Consider the following 20811-nt stretch of genomic DNA (forward strand, 5'->3'; position numbering starts at 1 on the left):
TGAACAAGGAGTGTCAAGGCTGGAATTGGAATGAATCTGACAGCTTCTAACTGAGACATTTTAACCTGATCAATTCAGCTGTCATTTTTAATATTAATTTTTAATATTAATCTTTGGATACAAATTACACCCAACTCATAATGAGCATCATGACTTGACCATTTATTGAAAACCAAAATGTGAATTGTATAGCAGAGGCAGAGTCCTGTATACTGTTTAGTTTCTGGCTTGGAATTCATGTTATAGAATATATATTGACTCCACGAACTGAAATAGACCATTCATAGTGTTAATGGCTACATGGTACTTGAATATATCTTGTATATAAAATGTATCTCCATTGTCTAGCCCTTCATTTTTGTTTAAACAAACATTGTGAGCCTGACTATAACGTGATACTTCAGTTTTTGTTTTATTGCCGAGTCGTGTCAAGTCCAAACTTGATGCATAAGCCATAGTTTAAGTACATTTTACCGACTTAAGATATGCTTTCTTCATATGGAATGTCATTTACAAATGGTCACTGCTATCAGGGGTTCACATCGGAAAAGAGGTTCATGATGATGTCCAAATGCTTGCGACACCTGTAAGCCACCAAGCCTCCCTTATTGGCCCATCTGTCCACTCCTGTTGCACCATTTACTGGCGTGTTATAGATCAGTTCAGGAAGTTCGTCCACATTACCTTTGCTTTTTCTTTTCAAGCATTCTCGAAAGTCTACCATGCCTCCTCCCATAGACTTCAGGATGGCGTGTGGCGCACAGCAGTCCCATTTGAAGGTGGTATCCTCAGACAAGAGGTAGACACTGACAAAGCCTTGCACGGCACAGAGGCTCTTATAGCCAGCACCGGCGGCGTAGTACAATCGAACCGCCGACAACGCTGACTTGATGGCGTCGCTTTCATTTGTGCTAATGACCGCGGACAAATCATTGTCTCCGTCTTGCATCTCCTCCTTCTGCCTTGAACCTTCTTCGCACAGATCCTCCGCTGCTGGAGATGCAGCGTTTACATCATTTTGTAGTGAACATATGTTGATGTCGTTGTACGAAAGGCCCCAGAAATACCGTCCACTCCACCTAGGAAGGAAGAAAGAAAACAAGAATATTGAATGATTTTGTTATAATCATTTGGCGAAAAAGGAAAAGCGCGTGGAAAAGGAGGACTAAGGAACTCGTTTCTGGAGCTTATACTATGAGATAATTGGAAATTAAAGTCAGAATAAGCTGAACACACTCTCAAGACTGCCGTGCCATTCAGTAAGATCACGGTTAATCTCAATGAATCATCAACCTCTTTCTCTAGCCAGTTCCCCTAAACACTTGATTTTCTTGTAATACAAAACAGGAATCAATTCTTCCTACCAATTAGATCATGGTTGATCTGTAACTTAAACCTCTTTTGTCCACCTTATTCATAATTATATTTGCCTAGCAACAAAAGTAACAAAATTATTCAGATGTGGGAGGTAGGTTTATAAGCTAATTGGCTACACTGAACTAATTTGAACATCTAATTGTCTTGGTGAAGTTGTACATTGTCCCCAGTGTGTTCGGCGATCGCGGGTCGGCGCGGACTCGTTGGGCCAAAGGGCCCGTTTCCGTGCTGTAACTCTACACTAAACTGAAAGACTATGCATCCACTTTTTCCACTGCAATAATATTCAGAGTTGATTTCACACCATCCACTGCCACAGCTCTTCTAAAGTATATTGTGGCGCCTTCACGCCCACGTTGGTTTTGCATACAGCCTGTCACCGCTGGCGACTTGCCAACAGCCTCAAGAGAAGGTCCAGCCACGAGAGCTCAGTAACAACTCCAAGGTCGGATGCACTAATTGGCCTTATTTGAACACGGGTTATGATTGGTGAGAATGTAGGTAAAAGGGGCTTCTGGAATAAACGTGACACAAGGTGTCTGGCTCAGCTAAGTGTCATTTGTTCTTTGCTTTCTGTCGTGGGATTCAGTAGATCCTACAGTATCATCAATTCATACCATTTGAAAGGCATAAGTACTTAGTAATTTTTCTTTGGGTAGGTATTCCTATCCGAAATAATGACTTGCATATAAATATTCAATTGGGCCTTCGATAACATCCCAGGTTGCTTTACAGAATCAGAAAGAAAATCAAATCGGGAGGAATGCCCAAAATATTGGTCCAGGACAGGGGGAACAAAGGTCGGAGAAGTAATTTTACAGCATTAGAATCATCCAGCTGTAGGCTCTGCCTCTTAAAGCAGTGATAATGAACAAGGTTGAGTGGGGTGTTGGGAGGCTGTGACATCGAAAGGGTTCACTTTGATTGTATCTTATCGCAACCTTGTTTAAAAAGTCTATTTATTAATGAAAGAGTTTACAATACAGCATATTGGCATGTATGTTGAAAACCATCTATGTTTTTAATCATTGCACATGCATTGGGATGATCCCTGTTGACTATAACATCAAAGGGACTGCAATGGGTGGCATGGTTGCGTAGCGGTAGAGGTGCTGCCTTACAGCACTAGGGACCCGGGTTCAATCCTGACTACGGGTGCTGTCTGTATGGGGTTTGTATCTTCTCCCCATGACCACGTGGGTTTTCTCGGGGTGCTCCGGTTTCCTCCCACACTCCAAAGACATCCAGGTTTGTAGGCTAATTGGCCTGGTATCATTGTAAATTTTCCCTGGTGTGTAGAATAGTGTTAGTGTATGGGGATCGCTGGTCGGCACGGACTTGGTGGGCCGATGGGCCTGTTTCCATGCTGTATCTCTAAAGTAAACTACACACACCTAATCTGAACATCTTTATGTGGTACAAAACCATCAGATTCTGGTAAATTTGTAGCTTTGTACAAAATGGAGGAGTAATTTGAATAACACTTTCTTAATCTTGTGTAAGACTAACATTTTTATGTGGTAACAGGAAAATCAGCTCCTTGCAACAGTAGAGAAATTGAAACCAGCAATGATAAATCAAACTTTTAATATTTTTTCAAGAACAATGAGTTTTTGACTTTGTACATGCAGATATAAGATTTACAGTACAGTCTGTGCAGATAAACAATCAGGTGCTCATTACACATTATTTCAACTCGTCCTAGATTGTTGATAGCTGGGAATAATTTAATGCACTGTAGATTTATCTTCAGTGGTAAGACTATAAAAATACTCGCCTGTTTCCTCCCACACTCCAAAGATGTACAGGTTTATAGGTTAATTGGATGTGGTATAATTGTAAATCGTCCCTAGTGTGTGTAGGTTAGTGTTAGTGCGCAGGGATCGCTGGTCAGTGTGGGCTCGGTGGGCCGGAGAGGCCTGTTTCCGTGCTGTATCTCTAAACTACTGAACTAAAATATTCCTGGCATAGGTGATTTCTGATCCTGCCTCCCTACAGCTCTGAGGAACTCTTCAACTTTGAAGATTATACATTTAAGGAAAGGACTGGTATTTTCTCTCATGTTAAACTTGGGGGAATATATATACAGTGGCATTAACGGAGTGCACTGGGTGAGGTTAGACAAGGCAATGGAATCTCATGTCCAACTTTCAAAAACGTGAAGGAAATCCAAATTGCTTCACCTCGTACTGACTTCCCTGCATTGGTGCCTGTGTTGTTGAAGGCAGATATTGTGAATGCCCAGCTCATAATTTGAACATAATAATCAGTAAATGAACACAAATAATTTTACAACAGCACCATCTACTGGCCTTACGACATGCTCGCATTGAGTACTTGGATTTTTTCTGTTACTTTCAATTCTTAAGTATTTCAGATTTCACAATGTTCCTAACCTTCCTTGTGAGCCTTTCACTCTTGGCTTCACGCTTCCTGCTATATTCTGCAATGTCCCATTCTGAATGTTTGATTCTATTTCAGATGGTATTTAATTGAGCAGAGTATAAGGCCGAGAGAGGCACAGATTCTCCATTGTATAGTCCAGGAGAAGGGAAGGGAAGATGTACAGAAGGACTGGAGGATTGTCAGAATAATGGAGTGGGTTGGGGGGGGCTGTAGGCAGCTGAGGCATCTGAACATATGGGGTGCAATCTGATGCAGTGTTGGATATGAGAGTGGAGTGCACAACAGGAATGCTGTGGGATGTAAAGTGGGATGATGTTGCAGCACGGTTCTTAAGCCAATTAAATCTGTAAAAAGCTGATCATTTTCTGTTTGGCCTTTTGGTTCCATTCCTCATGCATTTGACACAGACGCCCACAGACACTGCTGGATAAGTTTAGTGGCATCAAATGACACACAAACTTTGCTTTGATGTGGCTTGCGTGAAATTCTACAGCTCATACCAGACACGTGAAAGGCATGAGTCTTGAACGCTGGTGCGGATCTTACCAAGAGCTCTAAGCTATGTGTCAGCATCGATCACCAGGTTTCATCCACGCAGGCTGTTGCCAAAGAGTCAGAGGCAAACATCTTCCTCAAAAGTCTGTGCTTTCTTCAGTTTTTCACGCTTAGCGATCATCATTATCCTGTCGACACTCTTTGTCTATGATCTCAGGCCTTGACTCTTGGCCACTCCTGATCATCTCCCCAACTCCTCCCAGCATCTCCTTAACCCACCTCTGTGCAGTTGATCCGATCAAACACCCGCTCCATTGGTTCTCCAACCAGTCCATCTCCCCAATCATCTCCACAACCCTTTTCCCCACCTTTTTCCAATGGACATCTCTCCAACAGATTGACTCCTCCACTCTGATCCTCCCACCATCTTTCACCCACAATCCTCTCCGCCCATTCCATGTGTTTCCTCTCAACCGTTCCCATCCCACCACTTCCTCCGTCGGTTGCCCAACACTTGCCATGTGATATCCAGTCTGCACAGCAATGGATAACATCAGTGGAACAGCCCTTGAGCACGTTTGCCTAGGGCCTCATTGATGGTAAGTATTGGGACCAGTGGACATTGTGATAATCTATCGTGGGCTCTTTCTGTACATGTCAGTGTGCCCATTACAACTCATAGCGTCATACAGCTCAGAAGCATTACTTTCAGTCCCACTCCTAGACCAGTCGATTTTTATTACCTTCCAGATTAATGCAAAATGTAGTTATGGGGATAAAAACAAAGTAACAATGAGATAGTCAACCTAGATTTGATAATTAAGAGTAAGATTTGTTAAGCAGATTGAAATGGAGAGACATCAAAGGCATTAGGCATTTGGACGTTCAAGACTGCTCCACCATTTAATACAACCAGGGACAATTCTCTCTTTCATTCTATATTCCTGTTTTGTCTCTATATGCATTGATGTATTTTGAATACAGATATTTATTTATCTCCTTTTTAAATATATTCAGTGACTTGGCATCTGCTGCCTAAGTGGTGGAGAATTGAATCGGTTAACCATCTTGTGAGTGAACAAATTTCTCCTCATCTCAGTCCTAAATATCTTAACAGATGAACCAGGTTAATGCTGCAACCTACAGTAAGGGAGCAATATTAAATTTACTGCTTCCACATGTGACTATCAAGATCAGATCTACCATCTTGTTCCTCCTCCACACCCCACAATCCCACACCCTACAATGCACTTCCCTTAATTTGCCATCAATGGCTGGCTGGTGAGCTCCCCGTCAATGGAACTGATTTAGAATGACCCTCGTATCCCGAGCCAATATTCATATCCTCCTCAGGTTATGACATGGTTCCATTCCTCAGAAAAGTTTGTAACCAGAAGAGTTTGGAAGTCGGAAATGCAGCTGCTCAGCCATGTGTTAACATTTCTTGTCAGAATGGCAGGCAGACTAGTGGTGTGCCACAAGGCTCGTTGTTGGGGCCCCAGTTATTTACAATATATATTAACGATTTTGGTCTCCTAATTTGAGGAAGTACATTGTTGCTATTGAGGGAGTGCAGCGTAGGTTCACCAGGTTACTGTAATTCCTGGGATGGCGGGACTGACGTATGATGAAAGAATGGGTTGACTGGGCTTGTATTAGCTGGAATTTAGAAGGATGAGAGGTGGGCTTATAGAAACATATAAAATTCTTAAGGGGTTGGACAGGCCAGATGCAGGAACAATGATCCAGATGTTCGGGGAGTCCAGAACCAGGTGTCACAGTTTAAGAATAAGGGGTAGGCCATTTAGGACTGAGATGAGGAAAAACTTTTTCACCCAGAGAGTTGTGAATCTGTGGTATCCTCTGCCGCAGAAGGCAGTGGAGGTCAATTCGTTGGAAGTTTTCAAGAGAGAGGTCGTTTAGCTCTTAGGGCTAAGGGAATCAAGGGATATAGGGAAAAAGCTGGAACGGGGTACTGATTTTGGATGATCAGCCATGATCATATTGAATGGCGGTGCTGGCTCGAAGGGTCAAATGGCCTTCTCCTGCACCTATTTTCTATGTTTCTGAAAAATAGATCTGCCAAGGACACCATGGAGTTAAACCAGGACGTTGAACTCAACTATTCAGATATTACCACAAACCGAGTTCCTACATGGCTGAAAATGGCTGCAGCCACTCAACAGTCAACAAATCCACCCCACTGGTCTCACAATTGTTCGTTCCTATGTGCGGGCTGTACATAAGTTGAGTTTCATAACCTGGTGAGAACTTGTACTGAGCAATTGAGAAAATCACACACAATCTTTCTTCCTCTCATCTGTTGATATCCAGCTTGATAGTTGTTTTCATCCATGTATATATGTCACAATTTAGTTTAATGATACAGTGCGGAAACAGGCCCTTCGGCCCACCGAGTCCGCGCCGACCAGTGATCCCCGTACACGAACACTATCCTACACACTGGGGAGAATTTACAATCTTTATTGAAGCCAATTAACCTACAAACCTGTACATCTTTGGAGTGTGGAATGAAACTGGAGCACCCGGGGAAAACCCACGTGGTCATGGGGAGAAGGTACAAATTGCATACGGACAGCATCCATAATCAGGATTGAACCCAGGTCCCTGGCGCCATAAGGCAGCAACTTGACCGCTGCGCCACCGTGCCGCCCCATTAATTAAAAAAACGTCATTGTAAAAACAGTGTTTGCTATCAGCCAGTGAACTGCAGGGTTAATATACCACAGCGGATTTCACCTGCTTACCTGAGACTGTGTGGGTCACGAGTTACAAATGGCTGGTTGATGACACCCATTATGGGCAGCCCAGAACTTCTGTCGTACACTCCGATTAGAATGGTCACACACTGAAGGCCTTTGGAGTATACTCCGTCTTTTGTCTTCTCATTAGCGTATCCTTTTATGTACTGAAATGTCGAGTCTGACGAGACAAGAAGAGACAAGAAAATGTTTGCATTGCATGCAAAAGAATTAGCTTTTAACTTCAATTATGCGGAAGGTAAAGTGAACCATCAAGGATCTGCTAAAGTTGTCAGTTGGAAATAAAAATAGAAAACTGTTATGTGCATAGCAAAATGATTAATCACAAAAGGATTTGAGTATAGGAGCAGGGAGGTTCTACTGCAGTTGTACAGGGTCTTGGTGAGACCACACCTGGAGTATTGCGTACAGTTTTGGTCTCCAAATCTGAGGAAGGACATTATTGCCATAGAGGGAGTGCAGAGAAGGTTCACCAGACTGATTCCTGGGATGTCAGGACTTTCATATGAAGAAAGACTGGATAGACTCGGCTTGTACTCGCTAGAATTTAGAAGATTGAGGGGGGATCTTATAGAAACGTACAAAATTCTTAAGGGGTTGGACAGGCTAGATGCAGGAAGATTATTCCCGATGTTGGGGAAGTCCAGAACTAGGGGTCACAGTTTAAGGATAACAGGGAAGTCTTTTAGGACCGAGATGAGAAAATCATTTTTTACACAGAGAGTGGTGAATCTGTGGAATTCTCTGCCACAGAAGGTAGTTGAGGCCAGTTCATTGGCTATATTTAAGAGGGAGTTAGATGTGGCCCTTGTGGCTAAAGGGATCAGGGGGTATGGAGAGAAGGCAGGGCTGGGATACTGAGTTGGATGATCAGCCATGATCATATCGAATGGCGGTGCAGGCTCGAAGGGCCAAATGGCCTACTCCTGCATCTACTTTCTATGTTTTTATGTTTCTATGTGCAGTAGGGATGGCAATTAAGACACTGGTCTGTTCCTCCTGCAGGATGTGGGAAGTCAGGGAAGCCTCTAGTGCCCCTGGGGGAAGTGCATCCAACTGCAGATCCTGACTGACCACATGAGGGAAGCAGAGCTGCATCTGGCCAACCCCAGGATCATCTGGGGGAACGAGAGTATCACAGATAGGAGTTGAAATGAAGTAGTCACACCCGAGGTAGTTGCAGAAAGTAGGAAGGAAGATGATTTTTAATTTACTATAGTAAAAAGGAAAAAGGAAGATGAGGAGCCCGAAGGCTGAGGGAGAGCTGAGAAGGGGAGGAGACAGCAAGGGTTACCGGAAATTGGAGAATTCAATGTTTATGCCGCTAGGGTGCAGACTGCCCAAGCGAATATAGGGAGGGGCAAGAGGTTAAAAAGCAGGATGAGAAGGGTAGTGATCTCCAGATTACTCCTGGTGCCATGTGCTAGTGATGGTAAGAATAGGAAGAAAGGACAGATGAATGCGTAGGTGAGGATTCGTACAAGGTATAAGAATTCATATTCTCGGATTCTAGGGATCCATTCGGGGGCAAAGGTGACCTGAACAAGAAGGACAGGTTGCACCTGAACTGCGGGGGGGGGGGGGGGGGGGGGGGGGGGGGAAGACGGGATAGACTGGATAGACTCGGCTTGTACACGTTGGAATGAAGAAAGACTGGATAGACTCGGCTTGTACACGTTGGAATTCAGAAGATTGAGGGGGAATCTTATAGAAACTTACAAAATTCTTAAGGGGTTGGACAGGCTAGATGCAGGAAGATTATTCCCGATGTTGGGGAAGTCCAGAACTAGGGGTCACAGTTTAAGGATAAGAGGGAAGTCTTTTAGGACCGAGTTGAGAAAATCATTTTTTACACCGAGAGTGGTGAATCTCTGGAATTCTCTGCCACAGAAGGTAGTTGAGGCCAGTTCATTGGCTATATTTAAGAGGGAGTTAGATGTGGCCCTTGTGGCTAAAGGGATCAGGGGGTATGGAGAGAAGGCAGGGCTGGGATACTGAGTTGGATGATCAGCCATGATCATATCGAATGGCGGTGCAGGCTCGAAGGGCCAAATAGCCTACTCCTGCATCTACTTTCTATGTTTTTATGTTTCTATGTGCAGTAGGGATGGCAATTAAGACACTGGTCTGTTCCTCCTGCAGGATGTGGGAAGTCAGGGAAGCCTCTAGTGCCCCTGGGGGAAGTGCATCCAACTGCAGATCCTGACTGACCACATGAGGGAAGCAGAGCTGCATCTGGCCAACCCCAGGATCATCTGGGGGAACGAGAGTATCACAGATAGGAGTTGAAATGAAGTAGTCACACCCGAGGTAGTTGCAGAAAGTAGGAAGGAAGATGATTTTTAATTTACTATAGTAAAAAGGAAAAAGGAAGATGAGGAGCCCGAAGGCTGAGGGAGAGCTGAGAAGGGGAGGAGACAGCAAGGGTTACCGGAAATTGGAGAATTCAATGTTTATGCCGCTAGGGTGCAGACTGCCCAAGCGAATATAGGGAGGGGCAAGAGGTTAAAAAGCAGGATGAGAAGGGTAGTGATCTCCAGATTACTCCTGGTGCCATGTGCTAGTGATGGTAAGAATAGGAAGAAAGGACAGATGAATGCGTAGGTGAGGATTCGTACAAGGTATAAGAATTCATATTCTCGGATTCTAGGGATCCATTCGGGGGCAAAGGTGACCTGAACAAGAAGGACAGGTTGCACCTGAACTGCGGGGGGGGGGGGGGGAAGACGGGATAGACTGGATAGACTCGGCTTGTACACGTTGGAATGAAGAAAGACTGGATAGACTCGGCTTGTACACGTTGGAATTCAGAAGATTGAGGGGGAATCTTATAGAAACTTACAAAATTCTTAAGGGGTTGGACAGGCTAGATGCAGGAAGATTATTCCCGATGTTGGGGAAGTCCAGAACTAGGGGTCACAGTTTAAGGATAAGAGGGAAGTCTTTTAGGACCGAGTTGAGAAAATCATTTTTTACACCGAGAGTGGTGAATCTCTGGAATTCTCTGCCACAGAAGGTAGTTGAGGCCAGTTCATTGGCTATATTTAAGAGGGAGTTAGATGTGGCCCTTGTGGCTAAAGGGATCAGGGGGTATGGAGACAAGGCAGGGATGGGATACTGAGTTGGATGATCAGCCATGATCATATCGAATGGCGGTGCAGGCTCGAAGGGCCGAATGGCCTACCCCTGCACCTATTTTCTATGTTTCTATGTTTCTAGAAGTGTTTCAGGGGAGATAGTGGTGGGGGTAAAATAGGAGGAGGAGTTCCTTCACTGAAGATGGGGGAGATCAAAGGCTGATTGTTCTATTTGTTCCTCTCTGCTATCAGCTCAGTGACAATGCTCCTGCTCGGTTCCATCTCATGTATTTGATTGTGGCTAATGGCTGCAATTGCTTGATTTAACTCAGTTACCCTCTTTTACATTAGTTTGGTTTATATTAGTTTACAGGTACATGCACCAAGGTAAAGTGAAAATATTTTTTTTGTGTGCTATCCACTTAGTGGAAAGACAATCAAGGATTGACAATCAAGGCGTCCAAGTGTACAGATACAAGTTATAGGACAGGCAGTGCAAGATAAAGTCCAGTAAAGTCCGACTTAAGATAGTCCAAGGGTGTCCAATGAGGTAGATGGTAGGTCAGGACCATTCTCTAGTTGGTGATAGGATGGTTCAGTTGCTTGATAACAGCTGGGAAGAAACTGTCCCCGAGTCTGGTGGTGTGCATTTTCGCAGTTCCCTATCTCTTGCTGGATGGGAGAGGGGAGGAAAGGGAGTGTCCGGGGTGAGACTCGTCCTTGATTATGCTGGTCTCACCATTTGAAGACATTGCCTCTACTGCATTACGCATGATGTTATCACCCTGCTTTATCTCTGCATCAAGGTTCATCATGCTGTGTTTACATTGCCTGAAATCTGATTCTGAATGAGTCAAAATTCCCATCAGTTAAACACTGGGAACACTAAATCTGTTGGCTCTGGTGCCCTTCCCTGTGTACGTCACGATTCCTTCACTGTCCCCACCCACCCAAGTGTTTACAGTGTTAGTATCCTACTTGACTTTGAGCTGACCTTTGTTCCTACAACCACTCCCTGACACAGACTGCCTTCTCCTACCACTATAAGATTGCTCGTCTCCACCCCTGCTTCCACCATTGGCTGCAGAAACCCTCAAACAATCCTGTTTGATGCTTAAGTTGTTGGAAACTGAGAGAAGAGTTCCAAGCCTTCACCGCCCTCTCTCAGGCGGCATCAGTAGCATCACTCATTGTCTTTCAGTTTCTCTGTTACCGACCCATTGTGGACCTTTCCTTTATTCTCCACGCCACCTCTTTTCTAACCTTTCCTAGCACAGCTAACAAGTTATCAAGCCAAAACATTAATTCTGCTTCTCTCCCCACAGAGTTGAACCGCTGAGTGCCTATGTTTTCAGTCCTGAGTGTGCTTGGAACTGCAAAGTGCTGTGGTATTCTGAAGACTTTGTTTCCTCTGGAGACAATGTAATTGCTCGAGGAAGTAATTACAAAATTCTTGGCATCTTCCAAAGCAGTACATACAAAATGCATTTACTCACAAAACAATACCAACATTGAGAATTATCATACCCGAAGAATGTCTTCATATTACTTAAGCTAGACTTGGACCAAACTTCACCATCAGAATCCTGTGTCACACTATAATAAACCATCCCAGTTTGTTTCATTTAACTGATGGTGGGAGTACAATGCAGAGATGAGCACCTAGCCAGGAAAACAAACACCTTGCACACTACACTTACATGCTCAAGGGCTGCTATGTGGCTAAAGTACAGAGCTCCTTGTCTTAGAGACAAGAGACCTTCCACTAAAGATAGACTCAAAATGCTGGAGTAACTCAGCGGGACAGGCAGCATCTCTGGAGAGAAGGAATGGGTGATGAGAAGAAAGGTCTCGACCCAAAACATCATCCATTCCTTCTCTCCAGAGATGCTGCCTGGCCCGCTGAGTTACTCCAGCATTTTGTGCCTATCTTCGGTGTAAACCAGCATCTGCAGTTCCTTCCTACACAGTCCTTCCACTAAGTCACACGGACAAGGGAAAGCAAAATATATAAACCAGACAGGTAGGAACGGCACAGTGACTCAGCGGTAGAGCTGCTGCCTTACAATGCCAGAGATCCCGGGTTCGATACTGACTACAAGCACTGTCTGTACAGAGCTTGTACGTTCTCCCTGTGACTGCATGGGTTTTCTAGCCTGGTCGTCTTCTGTTAGGGTCCGTATCCATCTGCATTATACCTTTAAGGGATGTTCCATGGGAAAAGTGGGCAGTGCCCTTTGTATATAGTTGAATCATGTATGACAAGATACTGAAAGCAAAGTTATTTAAGACTGTAATTTTGGTGGGATGCCCCTATATAAGGAATGTCCATTGCTCTATTATAGTCAAAATTGCAGTCACAGCTAGGTCTGGATATTTTGAGAAGCAGTGATGATGAATGGGTGCGAGATGATTGCTTTACTTGTGCATAACAGCCACATTAGCTCAGAGGATTATTTTATTTTCAGTCCCTTCCGTTAATACTCTGCTGAAGTCTGGAATTTCTCCAGTCAGAGCACCGATGGGGACACGAGGCAATTTGAAATATGCTCCTACAGTGGCGTGGACATATTCAGGATGTGTGGATTAAAATTCCTCACTCATAGACCTCTCAGCATGTGGGGTGTCCATAGTATTTTAACACACGTCCTGGATATAGCGGCAAGGATTACACTACTGAGAAGCTTATCTCCTCTACAGTTGTTGAATGATTTATCTGTATTGATCTGATGGTATCATCTCCATATTGTATCTCAGAAATCAATCTGTCTTTGGGTTTGGTCCATATGGGCTGGTGCCAAAATCCTATCGAGGACCAGGATTTTAGGTTTAGGGTTATTATTGTCACCTATACCGAGGTACAGTGAAAAGTTTAGTTTTGCATGCTATCAAATCAGATCAGATATTATACATAAATACAACCAAGTCAGATTCAAGTACAATATATAGAGCAAAGTGCAAGATACAGGGTAGAAAATAGTTTTGAGCATTGTAGCGCATCAGTTCCATAGACCAAGTCCAATATCTACAATGGGGTAGAGATGAATCAGATAGTACCCTGGCAGTGGAAGGACTGCTCAGAAGACTGATAACAAAGGGGAAGAAGCTGTTCCTGAGTCCAGTGATGTGTGCTTTCAAACTTCTGCACATTCTGCCTGGTTTTTGTCCAGTATTGTAGTCAGCATCTTGGAAAGGAGAGTTTCCCCCAAAATTCTGATTGGATTCTTCATAAAATTATGATTAATTGATTTTGCCAATGTTAAAGATAGATTTAGAGCTTTGTCAATCCCATCAAATATTGTACTGATACAAATAACATCTGACGATAGGACTTTATAAAAACCAGCATATGGTGAACCATATGAACCCAATTTAATTGACCCCTTTTATATGCGCCTGATGGAGATGCGTTAGATCTTAGCTTAAAACAAGAACATAGCATTTGCCTTCAATAGACGGAGGCTTTGAGTACATGAGTTGGGACATCATGCTACATCTCCACAAAGCATTGGTGAAACTACATTTGGAACATTATGCATAGTTCTGGTCACCACACGACAGGATGTGGTAACAGCATAGAATGCGCAGAAGAGATTTGTCAGGACCTTGACTGGAATGGAGGGCTGTAGTTATAAGGAGAGCTGCCAGAGGAGGTAGTTGAGGCAGGGACGATCCCAACATTTAAGATGCAGTTAGACAGGTACATGGATAGGACAGGTTTGGAGGGATATGGTCCAAATGCTGGCAGGTGGGACTAGTGTAGCTGGGACATGTTGGTCAGTGAGGCCAGTTGGGCCAGTTGGGCCGAAGGGCCTGTTTCCACACTGTATCACTCTATGACTCTATGAAAGATTGGATAAGGGCTGGGATTATTCTCACGGGAATGTCGGAGGCTGAGTAGTGACTTTATAGAGGTTAATAAGATTATGAAAGGCAAAGACAGGATAGATGGCCAGAGTCTGTTTTTCCCAGGACAGGGAATGCTAATATGAGGGAGCAACGGATTAACATGAGAGGGGATTTTTTTTTAAAGGAAATTGTAGTGTCATGTTTTTCACACAAAGGAATGCGCTGTTAAACAAGGTGGTTGAGGCAGGTACAATTTAAAGACATTAGAACAGGTACTTAGAAAGGCAAGGTCTTGAGGGATATGGGCATAATACAGGCGGATAAGATTAGCATTGTCAGGCATCGGAATCGGCATGGATGAAAGTGCTGGCTTTCATGCTGTATCATTCTCTCTGCTACAACTTCTGTGCCGATTTTTATTGTCCGAATGGAAGGTGAAAGCACCTTTTTGTTAATTGCTAATGATTATTTCTCAATAGAAGTTTCAATTTGAGAGCTATTATTGGTTCATTGTTATGAACAGAGAACATAGAACAGCGCAGCACAGGAACGAGTTCTTCGGCCCTCAATGTCTGTGCCGAACATGATGCTGCGATAAACTGATTCCGTCTGCCGACACACAATCCATATATCCCTCCATTCACTGCATATCCACATGCCGGTCTAAAAGCCTCTTAAATGCCACTCTACTTGGTAAGAATCAGCTAACAGCAAAAAGTTTAAAGTTGGCCTCCAGAACAATGCTTTCAAAATTCCTACCACATTCTAATATGTCAAAGTATATCAGTCTCACTCTAACTTAAAAGTACATTGCTCCAGCAAAATAAATGCCAAAGAGAAACAATGATGGTGGTTTATACAAAAAAGATACAAAGTGCTGGAGTAACTCAGCATGTCAGGCAGCAGCTTTGTAGAACATGGATAGGTGGCATTTCGGGTCAGGACCCTTCTGCTGAATACTCAGCACTTTTGTGTTTTTCAAAATAAATAACTATGCTGCCTTTATATCACACCTTCAATAGCAGTGGCATTGCAGAGGAATATCATCAAACAAAATGTGCCTATTTAATAATGTTTCGTTTAGGATTTAGGAAACATTAAGGTTAAACTTAAGATTTTTTTTTCAGGATGGTGACAATGATCTTGAATGTTTTGAAATTTGCTGCCAAAAAAAATGACAGTATCAAAACGAAGAGAGTAAAAGCTGCCCCATACATATGAATAATTTTCTATATATGACACACTAACTAGGATTCTAAATTTGAACTGTGCTTTTCTGAGCCACACAGAACAGCCTATTTTCACTGCAATGCTCTGAGACAAAGGAGCAGCTGTGTCTCATGACCATCATTGATAGCACAGTTACGCAGTCTGCACCAAAGCTATCGCAGTTTAAATCAAATGAGAAGGCAAAGAGACAATTTAACAGTTCTGGTGGGCAGCCCAAAGCAATCATAATGTTTTTTCTATTGAAGCTATTTCAAGTCAGTATATGCAATAAATTAGCGACCATACTAGGACTTAGATACAAAGTGCTGGACTTTACTTAGCAAATATATTTAGATTGTTTCCTCTCAGTGATTAAAACAAATGAGCAAAATAATTAAAATTTGCTTTAGATTCCGAATATCTCCATTTAGATTACAATCTTGCCCTTGACAAATATTAGTTTTCCAAGGAGGTTTCAAATAAATTTAGATAACATTCTTTAAAATTGTGGCGTGATAGGCATCGTGTTATTTTACTGTGTTTATATTTACACATTCTTCTATAGAAATAAATCACTAACTAAAATAAAAACTCAAAATTTTAAGCAACAGAATCACCAAAGTTGGCTCATTGCTTGAATGAACAGAGTTCAAGGCATTTAATTTTATTTAAAATGGAATTCTTAATAGGTTCACAGTCAGATATGACAGTATGGCTGACATTATTTTGAAAGAAGTGCTTGGTGAGTTAACATAGATGGTGTTGACATTCACAGAAAGCTCACAGGAAGTGGCCCATAAATGCTTTTTTAAAAAAATCATAGTACCTTTGCCCTAGATAAAATGGTGCGATTTCAAGTCTGAGCAGATTAGTACTGAAACAACAATCGCTTGTGACGTATACTTTACCTCAGTGCTGTTTATGTAATGTCAGGATAAAATTGGTGGTGCATCACAAAGTTGACAAAGTCAAGCTTTCAAAATATTTAGCTTTCAAAGTAATTGGAGCAGATGACCAGAAAAATGTCAGAACAATTTAATTCATGCATTGAAGATAGACAGAGAATGCTGGAGTAACTCAGTGAGTCAGGCAGAATCTCTGGAGAAAAGGAATAGGTGACGTTTCGGGTCGGGACCCTTGTTCAGACCTGTCATTGCCAAGAAGCCAGAGTTGCAGCTGCACGGATATTTCAGGGGCTTGCAGAGATGGGGGAGATTGCTGAGGTAGGGAGGGTGACACCATGGAGTGATTTGGAAACAGTGACGTATTTTTTAAACTTATGTCAATGCTTATTTAATGGGAGCCAAATGAGATCAGATGTGACAGATCAAAGGCATTTGCTATGAGTGGATAAGCTAGAGAGGTTTCAATGACCTCAAGTCTATGGAAAGAAGAATGAGGGAGCCGGGCCAGAAGTAGATGAGAATAGTCAATAATAAAGGCGTGGGTGTGGGTTAAGCAGTACATAGGCAGTGGCTGGAGGAGAAATACGCGATCTTTCAGAAGAAATTGTAGACTACACACAGGGCTGCCAACATTGGGTGAGAGTTGGGAGTGAGAAATTGTGAGAGACCAAGCCCGAGGGTGCATAGCGACCGAGGGGGGGGGGGGGGGGGGGGGGGGGGGGAGTTGGCAGGAGGGTGTCCCCCTCCCATTGGAATTATGCAATATGGTGCATACTGCAGCGAGTCTTTTAACTTACACTTGAATACAATATATATGCTTTAAATTGGATTGGAGCGTTTTTGAAAGGGGGGAGGCTGTGCGATCACTGATCACTGGCCTTGGGGGTACCCGGTGAGGGACTGGAGCAACCGAGTGGGGAGAGGGTATGGAAGAAGAGGGTCCCCCCCTCCCAGGGTAGGAACATTTTGAAATTTGATGTATTAAAATCATGTTTTAGTGCACCGTAGAAGTATGATTTCAATGTTTTTTGTATGAAGTATTTTTAAGAGGTAATTTTTTAAGGGGTAACTTTATCCACACAAAGGGTGATGGGTGTATGGAACAAGCTGCCAGAGGAGGTAGTTGAGGCAGGGACCATCCCAACATTTAAGAAAAAGTTAGACTGATACATGGATAGGACAGGTTTGGAGGTATGGACCAAAAGCAGGTAGCGTAGCTGGGACATGTTGGCGGGTGTGGGCAAGTTGCGCTGAAGGGCCTGTTTTCACACTGTATCACTCTATGACTACATTATACCTCCACCATGCATGAATGCTTCAAAATCAAGTGATCGAGTTTTATTGCCATATACTCAAGCATAGAAACATAGAAAATAGGTGCAGAAATAGGCCATCGGCCCTTCGAGCCAGCACTGCCATTCAATATGATCATGGCTATTCATCTAAAATCAGTACCTTTCCTGTTTTTTCCCCATGTCCCTTGATGTTGTTAGCCCCAAGAACTAAATCTAACTCTCTCTTGAAAACATCCAGTGAATTAGCCTGCACTGCCTTCTGTGGCAGAGAATTCCACAGATTCACAACTCTCTGTGTGAAGAAAGTTTGTCCTCATCTCAGTCTTAACTGCCCCCCCCCCCTTTATTCTTAAACTGTGACCCATGGTTCTGAACGCCCCCAACATCGGGAACATTTTTCCTGCAGTTACAGTAAGTGAAAATCTAGCAGGCAAGCAGGATGCTTTATCCAACCACCCCCATTTGAAGTCCACTATCTTCCACTGTTTCTACCAAGCAGCCACTGGTTGTCCTCCAGGATGCACTCTCTCTCCTCTCAACCCCCCTCTCTCTCTCCCCCTCTATCTCTCCCATCCATCTCTCTTTCCCCTCTCTCTCCTCCCTCCCTCTCTGTCTCTCCTCTCACCCCTCTCTCCCCATGTCTCCCCTCTCTCTCACCTCTCTTCTCTCTCCCCCCTTTCTCTCTCCCCCCTCTCTCTCTCCCCCTCTATCTCACTCTCCCTCCCTCTCTGCTCCTCTCTCTTCCCCCTCTCTCTCCCCCCTATCTCTCTCCCCTCTCTCACCCCCTCTCTCTCGTCCCCTCTCTCCTCTCTCTCCCCCTCCCCTCTCTTTCCCCTAACTCTCTCTCCCCTCTCTTTCCCCCCTCTATCTTCCCTCTCCCCCCTCTCTCTCTCCCCCCCTCTCCCACCTCACTCTCCCCCCCTCTCTCTCCCCTACCTCTTTCCCCCCTCTCCCTCTTCTCTCTCTCCATTCACGCCCCCTGTCTCTCCCCTCTCTCTCCATTCACCCCCCTCTCTCTCTCCCCCCCCTGTCTCCCTGTCTCCTTCCCCCCTCTCTCTCTCTCCACCTCCCTTTGAGAGTCTGTCCCTTCGGCACAGAGACTCTCGCGGCAGCGGCGCTTCCGACGCTTCCGACGGCCCGGGACACTCGCACTGTCCGGAGTGCTCCATGGCCGAAGCTGCAGCGAGCGACTCGCTAGCCGCGCAAATACTCGTCAGCCCCGCATACTCACCAGCCCCGGCTCCCCGCATCTGTACCCGCCTGCTGCTTCCATCCCTCTCTCAGCCCCGGCTCTCCAACACCCGCGGACCATGCAGTTTATCCGAGTTTTGAAATTTTTGTTGATCACAGAATTTCTCACCACAGTGTGTAGCAATGTTACAAAATTTTGAGATTTAAAAAATCAAGTCTGTAATTTATCCCATCAGATAAAGCATAAAAAGAAGTTTAATTTGACACCTAATTCACTTTCATATCTCAAGTATTTAAAAAGTTATGGCCATTTTCATACTCGGAAATTAGCATCTTGTTCCCTATTGATTTTCTATGGACATAACAAAAAAGCTGTGATCGTGTGCAATCAAAAGCCCATAACCTTCTTAAAAATTAAGAGAACTGAATGAAATTTTCAGTTATCGTAGATTGAACCATTCTGAAACAAATATAAAATAATCTTACTTGGATGACCTGAAATTAAAGCATATAATTGGTTAGTTACCCAAGTGTAGCTAATTTCAAACTTCAATTACTAGATCTAAACATCTATCCATTTCTTAATAAATGATTAACATTTTTAAATAGCCTAAGTGTCCAAATAATATTCATAAATAATTCACAATAAAACATGATTTTAAAATCTCATTTACATTAATTTATAGGCCAAATGGAAGGAATTTAGTGTTCAATTGCTGTAAATTAAAGTCCATTTTAAATCAGCTTTCTAGTGGGATCCTGTGAACGCGCTGGTTTAGAACGTTCACATTGCGCTAGATTTGTGCCCTCAAATGCCCAGAAAAATACTGCGGGATATAATGGGCCCAAAATGAGCTACTCGCAATATTAAACTTTGTATAAAGGGATCTTAAGAAGCCCTTTTTAATGTAAAAATAAGCAGCATACCTTCTATTATTTGCTCTATGCGACCCTGACAGCTGCCGGAGGTCGCGGGTTTAGAGATTGATTTTTAAACTACTATAACTATTATGCGAGGCCTTTAAAACTAATAATAGCTTTTGCGAAATGTCCTGGCTGATCTATCTTCCCCTCTTAACCACATTCTTCTGCCTTCTCCCCATAACCTCTGACACCTGTACAGATAATCCAAAAGGATTATAAAGCCACTGTTAATAAAATCTCCAAGTCCCCCAATGAGCCTGCCTTTAGTTGCCTCAAACCAAAACGTATGGATATAACTTAAAAAATATAAGCACAGGCAACAGCCCTTCATACATAGCACCAATGTGTATTAACGTTAAAAGGAGGTCATTGAATTTATATGGAGCCTTTGATGTTGAGGAATGTTCAATAGTGCTTCTCAGAGATGTAATTAAACAAAAATAAATGCTGGAGCAAAGAAGAGGAAGTGAGTGAACAAAGAGAATTATTTGGAAGACACATACTTTCTTTAAAAAATACAACTGAGTGACAAATTGCAAGAAGCTAATTTGCAAATCAAGCAAATAACCACATTGGTATAAATACAAATTCTACCAAACTGCGAATGTTTGACATTTAATGAGAGCGCAGGTTCCTGTTGTGGTTACAGATACATGGAGGTTGTTTTTGAAGGGTTTCTTTTGGGTAATTTGTTCCAAATTAAAACCAAGCTTACTGTGAAAACTGCATCAATTGGTGTTCATTTGAGATTTTTCAATAAGTAACAGTTCAATAATATTTAACCATTCAAAACATTACATAGACAAAAGATAGACACAAAATGCTGGAGTAACTCTGGAGAGAAGGAATGGGTGACGTTTCAGGTCGAGACCTTTCGTCAGACAATGTACTGTACACTTTATGCAATCATGTTGCCATCCTTTTGAGTGGCTTAATGGTTTAGTTTGCTTATAGTATTTGCACATTCTTTAGTATTTACACATCAGCTTTCCTAACTTGTTAATCAACTAAACTCAGAAATACATATGTGTAGAAGGGAACTGTTTTTTTGCAAAGATAGACACAAAGTGCTGGAGTAACTCAGTGGGTCAGGCAGCATCTCTGCAGAAACAGGATAGGTGACATTTCGGGTCGGGAGAAGGGTCCTGACACAAAACTTCACCCATCCTTTTTCTCCAGAGATACTACCTGACCCGTTAAGTTACTTCAGCACTTTGTGTCTATCTTCAGAAATACATATTCTACTTATTTGAAATAATGGTACAACATTTCAGCAGTAACCAAATTTCAAAAACATGCC

At 43.1% G+C, this 20811-nt stretch overlaps 1 protein-coding gene across 1 annotated transcript in view; it reads right to left on the reverse strand.

Annotated features, from left to right (window-relative positions):
* Window positions 1-388: 388 nt before the first annotated feature.
* Window positions 389-20811, reverse strand: part of inpp1 (inositol polyphosphate-1-phosphatase) — a 57700-nt gene continuing 37277 nt past the window's right edge. Inside the window, exons 5-6 of the mRNA XM_033023763.1 lie at window positions 7047-7221; window positions 389-1079 (exon numbers count right to left, since the gene is read on the reverse strand). Coding sequence (XP_032879654.1) covers window positions 530-1079; window positions 7047-7221 — 725 coding nt within the window. The 3' untranslated portion in view covers window positions 389-529. The remainder of the gene's footprint in view (window positions 1080-7046; window positions 7222-20811) is intronic.

This window comes from Amblyraja radiata, chromosome 7 (assembly GCF_010909765.2).
Source record: "Amblyraja radiata isolate CabotCenter1 chromosome 7, sAmbRad1.1.pri, whole genome shotgun sequence".
NCBI lineage: Eukaryota > Metazoa > Chordata > Chondrichthyes > Rajiformes > Rajidae > Amblyraja > Amblyraja radiata.